The sequence below is a fragment of the Kryptolebias marmoratus genome, linkage group LG6, assembly GCF_001649575.2.
Source record: "Kryptolebias marmoratus isolate JLee-2015 linkage group LG6, ASM164957v2, whole genome shotgun sequence".
Lineage (NCBI taxonomy): Eukaryota > Metazoa > Chordata > Actinopteri > Cyprinodontiformes > Rivulidae > Kryptolebias > Kryptolebias marmoratus.
The window spans coordinates 12148464-12161675 of NC_051435.1; the positions used below are offsets into that span (position 1 = coordinate 12148464).

The window sequence follows — 13212 nt, forward strand, 5'->3', positions numbered from 1 at the left end:
GAAACTCTAGGAACCACAAGCAGAAAGAAAGACAACAACAATATCAGACAATATCTGATATGATACAATTTGATTTATTGTCTTCATAGGGTTAGGGGAGGTTTGTTTTCAAACTCTATCTCGATGCTGTCTTTTCCTAAAGTTTGTCCTTTTCCACTCCAGGACATGTTTATTTGGATTGTTTGCAGTAATAACTGTTGAGGCGTTTCAGTTGCTTAAACAGATGCCATAGCTCAGCAGTATAATGAGCACAAGATAGGACACCGAATGGCAATGCTCTCTGATCCCTGAATGTCACTCCGGTTTAAAACACAACTCAGTGTTTTATAGATCATGTATTCAGCAGCACACAATGACATTTGACAGATACAATGTGGTGGGGGGAAAAAAATGGAGACTCGTCCATCTGGGTGGGTAGCTTTCCACTGACTTAAGCTTTAAAAAAATTGTTATTTCTTGCTAACTGATGACCTTTTCACGGAAAGCTCTGTCATGTGGCAATTCACGCCCAGGCACCTAAAGAGCTTTACAGTAATAAGGAGAGATCCAGTGCCCAGGAACCATCAGCCCTCGCAGCTCATCAAGCCAAGCGCTTGTATAATCTAATTTGATTTTAATGCTTCTCTGAAGGAGATTGTGCTCTTATTACTGTGTAATGATGCTGTTGTCAAGAGCCAGTGGTGATGTCTAATATCCCACCCATGTTAACTACTTCTGTGACACTCATCCCAGCATTGTCTCTGTGCACAACGGCTTGTGCTGCACATTTATGACATTGTTGTTCTTTCTGTTGCATTCTACTTTATGACTGACAGAAACATGGGGACTTTTCCAGAACTCCCTTCCTTATTACCTTTGTCTGATGCAGTACTTTTTTCGTATTCAGTACAGTAGATAGAGCATAACGACGAAGGTCTTATCTGAGATGAGGAGAATTTTGAAAAGCTCTCACTCGGGGGGGGGGGCAAGCAAATGGAAAAGTGACAAGCCATGGTGCACTTGTCTATTTTACTTATTCTGTGCCTCTGTTTCATATTCCGCCTCGTGCTGCGGGGTTATTTTCCTCCGGGGTTCAGGAGGGCACGCTCTTTCATTTCTTCAGAAAATTGTTTCGCAGGATTTCAATCTTTGGTTGCTAGAAATGACAAAACACAATATCAAGAACACTTATGTTTCTTATCTGCCATTTTTTCTGGGTATAAATAAAAGATCAGTATAAATTTGAGTCAAGAGGCCTCCAATGCACATGTGAGAGATGAGTATGAAAAAGAACTATGAACCTTGGGACACTGTACACTTTTACCGCTCTCTCAAAATTACCTTGGCACGGGGGTTTTGAGAGTCATTTATCATCCTTGAAAATCAATTAGGTTGAACATAGCAATCTAGATGTGATCTTTTTTTAAATGCTTTGGCAAAAACATCAGCAAAGCATTTGAGTCTTTGAATTGTTCTTATGCAGGTAATAGGTTTAGATGGAGGTGAATTAGTAGCAAGCCATAAAAAAATACAGCTTTAGCTTGGGGGCTGTCCAAAATATTGATCTTGCCTGAATAGACCTTCAATTTGCCACCCAATAAAATTAATAGCGCCACACAAATGACAGCACCTGAGTAACTAGAAAACCTTTAAGGACAAAAATGTTTTACTGCTCTCTGTGATCATTCAACTGTGCTAAAAGTCAAGCCAGTCACAAAACTCTGCAGGATACAAAATATTCAAACACGCACTCCCAAATCGCAGCAGTTTTTAATGCTATATTGCACAAGATGATGGTAAAAGCTATGTATACTGAACCTCCCAGTGGTGATAAAAAAAATCTAAACCTTGTCCTATTGATGTCCTTTTTTTTTTCTCCTGTTTGGCTCTTGTCAGAGGTCAACCTCAAACAGCATGCGGTGGAATCAGGCGTTACTGTTGGTGTCATATTGATGCATTACAAGGCCCAGGAGGTCATGTCTCAGTAAACATACATTATCAAAACCCATAGAAGATGTGGGATGTTGACCTCACCGATAAGTTTGTGGAGCTTCTTTGGAGGGGGGAGAGGAGGGGTGATGTCACGTGACGACAGAACAACTTTGTAGGCGCAACGACTTTCTCGTTGCAAACGAAGAGGGTCAAGCAATCAGGACTGGTCAACCTCCGTGTCAGCACCATTATCTCGCACTGTCTGAAATGATCAATGAGCGAAAATAAAATGATCACAGGCTAAAATTGGCTTGTTAATGAAAATGAACTGCTTAAAATATGGGGACCGGAGAGCAGCTGGATGGAGAACAGGCACCAGTTTAAAATGCAACAAACAGAACGCAGCACATTACAGATATCAGAAATAACTCAGAACTTTTTCCATGTCATTTACATGATTATGAGGAACTCAGCTCTATTATTTATAAAACAGCAAGTGCATACAAAAAAGTATTCAGTATTCTTTTTATACAAAAGGAAATCATACTCTAAGTAACAAATTGTATCATTTATACCCAAGAACAAATAAGTGACATTGTCTTCTTATAAAATATTATTTTATTGATAATACTTTGAAGCTGACAAAATATAAAAGGCACTTAGGACAGGAACACAGTACTAACAGATCTCCTTTCCTTGCTTTGAGTAATAAACATACTGTACTGCATGTGCATTCCTTTCATGGTACCATGGCTCTGTAAACATGTTAGCACTTAAATACTGCAGAGTACCAAAGTAAACACTATCATCTCACATGCAACATTGAAGAAAATAGCTATAAATAATATTCCAAAATATTCCAACATGCTTGTGGCTACTATAGTCTATTTATCACAACACAATATCAAATGTCATTGAAAATAAAATACGGACGAAAAAGAAAACATAAAAATACAACTTTAAATACAAGACACACCTTATAGCTTTTCATTCTAGGTGTATATTCATGACAGGTAATGCTAGTGCTATGCAATGCAGTGTGTAGGTCATTAATATTCCTAGAAGTTTAAAAGTAATTTTTGCAAGACAATAACTTCCAGCTGGATTGTGCTTTTGTAACCTCACCTTTGTAATCTTTTGTAAACTAAAATATCTATCTGTAAACTAACCAAAGAAATTTTGTTTTCCTTCTCTCGAAGAATAACAAAACATTCCAGCTTGACATGTATTGAAATATCACCACTCTGCTGTTTTATTCCACTTCCATGGCAGAAATATCTTGCTCTTCATCAGATTTCTCAGAGGGCACGTCTTGTGATTCGGCCGCGTTTTGGCCTTCTGATGCAGGACTGGGCTCTGTGGTTGTCACCGCGTCTGACTCGTGGGCATCTGCTCCGAGTGGGACATCAGCAGGCTTGGTTTTTCCTAGAAATTACACAGAATCTTCAGTTTACATGCAAGTCTTTTCCAAACAAATACATATTAAAAAAAGAATCTTATTTAGAATCATCACCTGAATCGCACTGGTTTTCATCAACATTAGGAGATGAAGGTAAGGACACCTCAGATAGCATCTTCGGTTCAGTGACCTCGGGGAGTCTGGGTGCCTGAGGCCTGGTCTTTCTTGCAGGGTTCAAGAAATAACAATACGCACATCGGAAGGCTAAAGCAACACAAACATGACATCATACATCTAGTTAATGCAACCACTTTAATACAGCTCCAAACATGCATAGATTAATATACATGAATCAATGACAAAAACTGCCTGAGATGCATAAACATTTCAGACTGATGTGCAGCACTACTTTGCATATTCAATCGTGTTCACTTTTTGCTTACAGGAGTTGGTAGTGTCAGAGGCATTTAAGAGCCATGTGATGTACTGCTCTGCCAAATGCTAGAGGGCAAATGCAGGCCCAGTGTTTGATGGAGACTGATAAAGAGAGCTGTGATGCTCCAAGTCTTACCGATGTATTCAAATTCTTCTTTTAATGCCATGCCGTTATGAGACAGACACTGCTGACATATGAGAGCGTATCTATGAGAGGGGAAAGGCAATCCGGTGAGGACAGTTATACAAATTAGGTTGTAAAGACAGAATCATTAATAAATACAATGGCGGTTTGCACGGCACAACTGAAGCACAAGTAATTTAATGTTACCTTTTCTGCACTGTAACACTGTTCGATAAATCACTTAGATCTTTATGATTTAAAATTAATACAATTAAGAAATAGTAGGTTTTCATCCCTGCTGCACGTTTGTAACCACAAAAACTGGATATGAACAAAGAAATCAGTTCAGATATATAGGAGGTTGTGCACCTGTTCTGAGGACCATCTCCAACGAGATACTCAATAACTCTGTCCATTGCACTCCTTTCCCTCGGGAGCACAGGCCTGGCCAGGGGCGGGCCTGGGGGGTGCATGCCTGTAAAAAACATCAACATCGGATCCCGTTCTACCTTAAATCCAAACCTCAATAAGCCCGCCAACAGCAACAGGTCTGTGAAATTGTTTATTCCACAAATCTTGACAACTTTTATCAGAACCTGTACCATTTTCTTAATGACGAAACCTCTCACTTGCGAAGCATGTTGCGCATCCCTGCTGCGTTGGTGGGTAGTAATTAATATAATCTAACATCAAGAGCAATCATAGGAAGATGACTGGTCATTTCTGTGAGACTTGGCACAGTCTCCGTGTCCTGCTGCTTATTAATTTACCAACATATGGAAACTCTGTGGTGACTCTTTGTATCAAATTGCTTTTCACTTTCAATTTTCAACACACGCAGGTGATAACATAAAGTCATGTAAACCATTTGTGAGGTGCTCCCAATGCCAAAAGCAATTTCACCAAGAAACATAAGATGTTTAGTGAGAGCCTACCACCAGAGAAGAAATGCAGATCTGGTTAATTAATCATAATTAATGTTATCCAGCATTGTGCATACCTCAGTTGGCATTCCATTTGGCAGATTACAAACTACAGCTTCCTTTACTCCACGAGCATCTCTCTTTCATCGTTTGTACTTATTTGCATTTTTTCCCCAACAGAGTGGCCATACCACAGAAATGATCAATACTGAATAATAAATCCACACCCCACAGATGTGCATCTATGAAAACAAGAACTCTGAGAAGTTTAGCATTTTGCTGCCAAGCATCTTGTGACAATTCTTAAGATCTTCGATATCGGATCTTGATTTCTTATAACATCCATGTTTGGGGAAAGACTGGATCATTTAAGAAGATGTTTTAATTTTAACTTCCTGCAATTATCTTTTACAACTACTGTATTCCATACCATAACCTTGCTGAAAACACAAACCACAGAGCTTTGAGCAACTGGGGACACATAGCCAGGGAAGAGTAAATCACACCTTAATCGACCACATTATGATCCGGTCCCCCTGTGTGCAGGTAACTCACCGACTCCTGGAACAGGTGTTCCCGGGGTCACGGGCTTCCTCATCAAGCTCTGCTGAGCAGCTACTGCTGACAGGCTCCTCTCTGGGGGTCCGCCGGGAGCAGAGTGGGAAGATCGTCCAGGATAGCTGGGCCCAGAGGCAAGAGGAGGGCGGGCAGCAGAACTGCTTCCAGGATTCACCATCACCACTGGGGTCTTTGGCATGACATGGCGCTGGCGGAGCTCTAACAGGAAGAATTGGGGAGCATTTAACAATAGTAGAAAATGCCAGAGTAGAGGTAATATTTTCTTCTGAACCACTTCTACCTTGTCCTGGTTTGGGATATTTCTGGGGTCCTACTGGAGTGGATTCAAGTTCCTTCACATAAAAAGACAACACAGCCCAAGAACATGACTTAATATGAGAGGTGTACAACAAAAACAATAAAACGACAAAGTTACACTTCACAATAAAAGCAGGATAGCTTACAATCTTTTTCTTGGAATCTGGATCGAATCTCTCCAAAATCATTTTGGCATTTTTATACGTCTCAGTTTCCATAACTTCTTCAAGCTGGGAAAAGACATTAAGGGGTATTATGAGGATGAATCCTTAGCTCATTACATTTCAGGAATTCATCCTGTAATATTTGAGATACAAAAGATATTATTTGATGATCATCTGGTGCAATTAAGAGGCAGAGAACACAGATAAAACATCTTCGCATTATCTCTAATAACATAGGAAAGTAACCACCGTAACAGCGAGCTCCCTTGAACGCTTTTATTTAAAATAAAACACTGAACATTTCTACATGTTTACATGTAATATGAAGAATAATTACATTCACTACTTCGATAATGGAGAGTGTGAAAATTCATCAGCCCTAATTATTGAAAGTTATTAGAACTTGACAGAGGATGACAAGCAATTTATCAGATTTATTTCTTTTCTGCACTAAATGCTATTAATTAAAGTGACATTAGCTGAGTGGTTTGCTGGGTTAAGTCATTGTACCGTTCACAAGCTGTCGGCACAAATCCAAAGAATAAGTAAATATATTGCTATAAAGATGCTCCAAAGATTAGCAAGAGCAATACTAAAAGAATTAAAGGTTTAAGTGATAAATAAAAGCTAATTATTGCACTCTTTTTTTAAAAACATACAATTTATTAGAGCCTCATTTTGCAGTCCTGTTCGTAAAATTATGTCAATAATGCAGATGAAACTTGAGAAATGGCAGGAAATCACTTACTATTTTCATTTTTTGTGCTTTCAGATCTTCCAATGTTTCATCTAAAAACAAAAAAAAGTGAAAAAAATACAATGTTGGTGTGCAGCTAAGCATAAGAGTTAATTTATGCATTAAGAGCAAATAAGATCTTACTATTCTTTTCAGTTCTTCGTGAGAAAATATATACAAGCATTTTTCGCAGTAACCACACTCTAAAAGAAAAAAAGGACAAAATGTTTTGGGTTTTTTTGTTGTTGCATTTAGATATAACCAAACAGTTATCTTGTATACTTACAAAAATGGAAAAATGACAAATGGGAGAGACAATACGAGCCGTCCCATTATCTGTTCTGGCAGGTACCAGAAGTACACAACCATGCAGGTAATCAAGTAGAGCAGAGACGAGTAGAGAAGCAGCCGTCCGACCCATATCTTCAGCTGCCGTTGATACTTCACACTATAGTCTTCAAGAGTCTGGATATTCTTTGAAGAAAACAAAACTATTAATTACATTAGGACAATAATGTGATCCTATTAACATTACTGCCTAAAATAAACAATTTTCATTTAAACTGCTCTAACCAAATATATGTATATCATTCCCCAAATTCAGCATGTTATGCAAAGATCAGCAAACTATATAGTGCGATTTGTCACCCAATCAGAACTTCCTTGAAAACAAAATTAATCATCAAAAACTTCACACTTCCAACGGGGTAATAGTTTTTCCACAGAAAAGTGACACCAAAGAGATCATTACCACAGTCCTATCAGGGAATCAAACAGCATTTTGGAACAACAAACAAACTTGCAGTGATATATCCTCATTTCTGCTCTTAGGTCTGGATCACGTAGGAGCTTTGGGACCGAACGATTATAAGGACCTTCTGAGGGTTATAATGACTGCCAGTCCCACTATGGAGTGAGCATAATGGCCTACGTGTTTGATTTTTGCACTGCCTGGGGAACAGATTGCGCAACGCTCAGCCGCATCATTTACGAATATGACATCAACAACCACAACAAAAGGACTCTGTAGATGGAGCTGTGTGTAGCTGGCTTAATTTTAAAGTGGTGTTTCAAACACTCAGATGGGGAAGTTACAGGAGAAAGTAATTACTGGATGTGCATCTACAAATTATTTACTTTTGCGGTCAAACGATTCAAGATGGCCGCATCAACAAATCAACCTTAAACTTTTGTGTGGTAGTAGCTGAGACTCATGTCCAACATCCTCTGAGTGCAAAGAGATCACGCTACATCTTTGTTTAAAACTTAAACATGCAAGGCAGCAGGCAAAATGCATGCCTTCAAGAAATACTACTTCATCCTGTGTTTAGTTTCCTTAAATAAACTAGAACAATTTTTAATGTAGTCAAATCATCTGGAGAAATTCCTCTTTGATGCAGCTTTAAGATGTAGTAAAGCAAATATATTGGAACTACATTTTTTCTGCACCCAGCACTTAATTCTGCGTCTTTGGCCCTGTTTTGAAACCGCATCTCCCAACATTGTATCGTGTTTTTACATAGATGCAAATGAAGGTAAATTCCTTTAGGGTTTGATGTTCCACTTCTGAGAGAGAACCCAATTGTCTGCCACAGCACTAAAGATTTAAAGGTCACTGCACACAAGTAGAATCCAACCGAGGAATCAACATACAGAACCTTCGGTCGGCTCATGCTCAGGCTAAAAATAAATAAATATATTACATTTTGCAATTAAATTGGCAATTGATTTTCAGGTTTTGTAAACAGAAATGTAACACCACAGCTTTAGAGTGCTGAACACCCCATCTAAAAATAACTGGTGGATGAAATGTGACCGACTCTTGGTCACTATGGTGCCACTGGAACATGTGTGTGTGTCACTCTAAGCAACAAATTAACTGATCTCAAATACAGCACAACATTTATGTTTCTCCTATTGTTTGTGTTGTAATGCTGCTAACAAAAAAAAAACACTCTTCAATGACAGATTTATTGCAGGAAGAATCAAATAAGTTCAAAACCAGCCGTTTCACAACTTGAATGCCACCCAACATCTTTCCGACATCAAGCTCTCCTGTGGTTGTTGCTCCAAGGTGCTGAAAATAACCTAACACTGGCTTAGCTACAAAACAGCAGTCAAGTCTCATCACTCACCAAATCACGAGCCAACTACAGTCAAAGTGCTTGCTCTTACACTTCAGTGTTTCAAAACACCTGTCTATTCTGCTACTTTATTAATGTTTGTGAAAATTTTTGAGTTTTATAAACCTATATACCTATATTTGTTTGTTAATGCTGCAGAATTGATGAAATCATACGTTACAGACCACAATACTTTAACACATTTAAACTATTTCTGCATTAAATTTTACAGATCTACGTAAAGACATGTTATCTTGGGCCAAATATACCTTTTCAAGTTGTTCCAAAGTCTCCACAGTGGACGGTTTAGCCTGAAAGACAACAATTTGAAGTGGGACATTAAATCAAAAGACATGGTTTGAAAGCAACGTCTGATTTGAACATTTCCTGTTTCTGCTTCCTTCTTCCTTCATGTTTTGTTTATGTGGTGCTTGTGTTCTTCCTTTGTTGGAAAGTACTGCCAACAGGTGACAAATACCAGGAGAAATATAAGCAAGAACATGTGAATTTGAAAATGTATATATAAAATCACCCAAACATGCAAGAAAATATACTTTTTTCAGTACTTGAGAACATCAGTCTCTTTGTTTGGTGCCACCACAAATACAATAAACAACATCTCAGGCATATTTTTGGAGCCCAGGTTATGTTTTTCCAGCTTTAAAAATATCTCATTAGGATTCATGGAGGATTTCTACATGTTAAAGCAGAACTACTCAGCCTCCAAAACTGCATAAACCATGTTAAAGAAAAGGGAAGTGAAACTGAGGACTCAGTAAATTGTGTGTGTGGGAAAATATCTGAGAAGTGTGCATTTTACCTATTAAGTCGAGCATGCCTAAACTTAAAAGGGGTACTGGTGAAAGCAATGATTTAACATAATAGCCTATACATTAGAGAGCTATAGTTGGTAATATTTCAAATACAAACCCTCCATCTTGAGATTACAGCCCCCATATTGATGAAGTGGGAGTGTGGTTTTTTTGTCTTATTTGGATCCTTTTCTCTCTGGTCCACCTGTTGACAGCAGAGATAATGTGTAAACAACTTTTCAGAACCCAACTTGTTAGCTACACTGAGCTACAATGTGATGCTAAAATAAGTTGTCTTTAAACAAACTGTTAAAGAAATCAAGAGGACTTGCTGCAGAAATGCAAAGCACTGGACCTGTACTAACAGTGCAGCCTGCTTTGCATAAACTGCATGGTTAATGCTAAAAGGAGCATCCAACCACATCTATATTTACTTGGATAAACTACCAAAGTCAACAACTTAGAGTGACCTGGCTGCTGCAGCTGCCCTTTGCTAACCTAAATTAGAAGCTTGTTTGTTTCCGGGCAGCAAAACGTTTGGAACCTACAGTGCTAGTTCCAGCACAGTGAAGGTCTGTCAGGTCGCTGTGTCCCACCAAACATGTCCCAAAATAACTTTCTGCCCCCTCCAACACGTTGACAAACACTCATTAGCATCGTGACGCTAGCTAACTGCGTGCAGCTGCTAGCTAGCTGCGCTCGTTCTGACAGCAGGGTCGTCACAAAAAAATAAACAACAAACAAACTGGAGTTTCTGCTGAGTTTGCCAAAGTGAGGCTGGAGAGTCAGAGTTTTGTATTAGAGCAAACGCGAGTAACTCACCTCGGTGTACGAGCTGTCCCAGATTCAACAGGCTGCACCAGGACGGGGCAGTCCGTCCGTCCTGTCTCTTCACGCGGAGTCACGGAGGGGGGAGTGTCCACCGAGGGAACAGCGTGAAACAGGAGCGCTCCTGCTGGGCTTTCACGGTCCTCAGATCCGTGTCTGTCGGGACCGCCTCATGTTCATGGGACATTCACTACCATCCACTCAAAATGGTCACATTGTGATAATTACAGCATGCACAATCAATGGTTTAACAAGTGCTTGGGTTGTATGAAGTTACTGTTCTTGCAAACTTCATGTAGTCTTTCATTCCTGTAAGGCAACTCAAAAAGTTGAGGTCTCCAGTTACAGGAAAAGATGACTTTTGTCCTAATCATTTCTAATGGTCATATATACAAACACACACACACATATATATGGCTATGATATATATCTATATACTGTCTGGACTTCCAGATCCAGACTGACAAACAAGTGATGGAGAACCAATCGGACTTTGTGGTGATAGATGTAGCAGTCCCAAACGACTGTAACATCAGGAAGAAGGAGCATGACAAGCTCAAGAAATACCAAGGGCTGAAAGAGGAAACAGAGAAGTTGTGGAAAGTCAAGGCCTCAGTGGTGCCAGTGCTCATCGGAGGATTCGCTGCTGTGACCCCCAAACTGATCCAACAGATCCCAGGAACAACCTCAGAGATCTCTGTCCAGAAGAACGCAGTCCTAGGAACAGCTAAGATACTGAAGAGAACCCTGAAGCTCTCAGGTCTCTGGTAGAGGACCTGAGCTTAAAGTGAAAGTGGAACCACCCATGTGGAACAATTAGGGACAGATGGAAGTTTATATTTATTCTCTCAGTCAACACTCAATTTTGTCAAATATCTAGTACTATACAGAAGTCCCGAGTCCACTTCAATTGTTTAGAAGTAGCTTCAAGGAGCCAGGCTTGGCCTCTTTTAAAGCGGTCTTCATCAACTGTTCTTCAGTCTTTCTGAAGGTATTCCAACAAATTTCTTTGGACTTTTGCTGATTTTTCTCTCATTTTCACTCCAATGCCTGACCATTTTCATAGGAATGTTAGTTTTTTAAGTCAGTGACCTATGACCCATTCAGTCGTGAAAAGGATTCAAAATAAAAGGGGTGAATCAATTTTATACAAAAACAGCAGCTGGTCACAAACAGTTTTTTTTTTTAAATTTTGTTGAGTTTATGGAAAAGACAGACGGCGACGACACAGTTTGACACATAAAGCAGTGTTTTAGCTCCATTCATAGCTGAAAACTTGACAAACAATAGATGATCAGCTGAAGGATGAGGCATCTTACAGGTTATATCCCAGATTTGCTGTTTTTTTAAAAATATCTTTTTCAGATACATTTCATCTGCTGTAAATAGCAGGGTTTTTTTTTAGGCCTGGTGCTTCTTTATTTGTCCAACTTGTCCACTTCGTCATTTTTTTCGGCACATAGTACACAATATGCTGTGTCAGGTACAAGGACTGGACTGAAAATGAGAAAACGATTAGGGGGTGGGTGACCATATTTTACAAAAAGGGAATGCTCTGAACTTCCTGTAAGAAGTTTAAAATGTTTTCAGACCATCAAAATTTCCATTTAGCACAGATAACTCTTTTTTTTCAAAGCATTAATTCAAAGTAATCATCACCGTGCTCATTGTGAAAACAAACAATGTGCTTTTTTTTAAGGGAAAACATTTTTTTGTTGTTTTTATTAACTGTTAAATAAGCTAATTTCCTACAAACTATCTCATATGCTCTCTTTCCTTAAAGTATTTCATTATTGGTTTTTCTTCATCTGCCCTTATTTAGGCCAAGTATTGATGGGTCAGACTGCAAATGAGACCCGTTTTAATTTATTTTTATATTTTTCTGCATAGATGGCCATGCATCATTTTAAGTACACTACCTTCATTTTTGCAGCAACACATTCAGGTAAGTCCCAAGAGAGAACTTTTCTCCATGGAGGGCTTTTATTCTTGCATGAAAAAAAAAAAGTATGCACACTTGTTTGAATTTATCAGCGTCTATAAATGTTGAAAATGTTCAGGATATGCATATATATATACATTTTGTTGAAGAGGAACAAAACACTTTTCTGTAAATGCTAATTATGATAACGGTTTCTTTATGCACATGCAATTAATAAAAATGCATAAAATCTTATTGACCGATGTAAGTGTTCCACTTTGCACAGACTTTAATAGAAATAGTTTGTATTTGTTGTGATTTTTATTTTCTATAACCACTTAGTGATGAACAAAAGCTAAATAAATCTTTAACCAAGATGGGATTTTGACATGTAGAGACAACCAACAAGGCTGCAGTTTTCAGAAACCTTTTTTGCACACTGGAGTTAGGAGGCAATAATATTTAAAAATGTCGCTATTTTTGTTTCAAATCATAGAGTTGGCTTTCTGGAGTTACAGTTAATTAAAGAAGAAAAGAATTGCTGTTCAGATGAATAAAGGTCACCTAAACAACAGACACCCAGCCTTCTCGTCTTAAACTTCAATCTATGCTGATCCACCTTAAAACAGGGGCGCATCCAGACGTTTTTAGAGGGGTGGCCAGATGGGGGCCACTGATAAATATTAGGGTGGCACACCAAAACCAAACAGAATCTCATGAGCTGTGATGTGCTGTTGTCTTAAATAGGCTGAAAGAAAAACATTGCAGTATGGAATATTAGGGAACTCGCTTCAATCAAGATTTAAATCCACTGGGTGATGATTTAATATCCTGGACCCGTTCAAAGCACAACTTGCAACAAAAGTGTGACATGTTTCAGTGATATAACCACAGCTGAATTTATCTTTTGGGCTGATAAAAACATAGGTGGGCAAAAAAATTCAACATAGTTTATATACT

General features: G+C 38.7%; 1 protein-coding gene across 1 annotated transcript; it reads right to left on the reverse strand.

Moving 5' to 3' along the window:
* Positions 1–2506: 2506 nt before the first annotated feature.
* On the reverse strand, positions 2507–10469 carry lnpa (limb and neural patterns a). The gene is made up of 13 exons (XM_017422609.3): positions 10326–10469; positions 9622–9708; positions 8961–9002; positions 6855–7042; positions 6713–6771; positions 6581–6621; positions 5815–5898; positions 5652–5703; positions 5348–5569; positions 4239–4344; positions 3882–3952; positions 3425–3574; positions 2507–3336 (listed from the first exon to the last, which is right to left on the reverse strand). Exons 2-13 carry the CDS (start codon positions 9646–9648, stop codon positions 3164–3166), a joined length of 1215 nt encoding a protein of 404 aa, XP_017278098.1. The 5' UTR covers positions 9649–9708; positions 10326–10469; the 3' UTR covers positions 2507–3163.
* Between the last annotated feature and the right edge of the window lie 2743 nt (positions 10470–13212).

What these genes read in the sequence shown, in the direction of transcription:
- lnpa (XM_017422609.3), bottom strand. Translation starts at nt 9,648, where the DNA reads ATGGGGGCTGTAATCTCAAGATGGAGG. An exon ending in TTTGTCATTTTTCCATTTTT is followed by an intron (nt 6,772 to 6,854) that starts GTAAGTATACAA and finishes TTTTTCTTTTAG; the next exon opens with AGTGTGGTTACTGCGAAAAA. An exon ending in GGAGATGGTCCTCAGAACAG is followed by an intron (nt 3,953 to 4,238) that starts GTGCACAACCTC and finishes CCCCTCTCATAG; the next exon opens with ATACGCTCTCATATGTCAGC.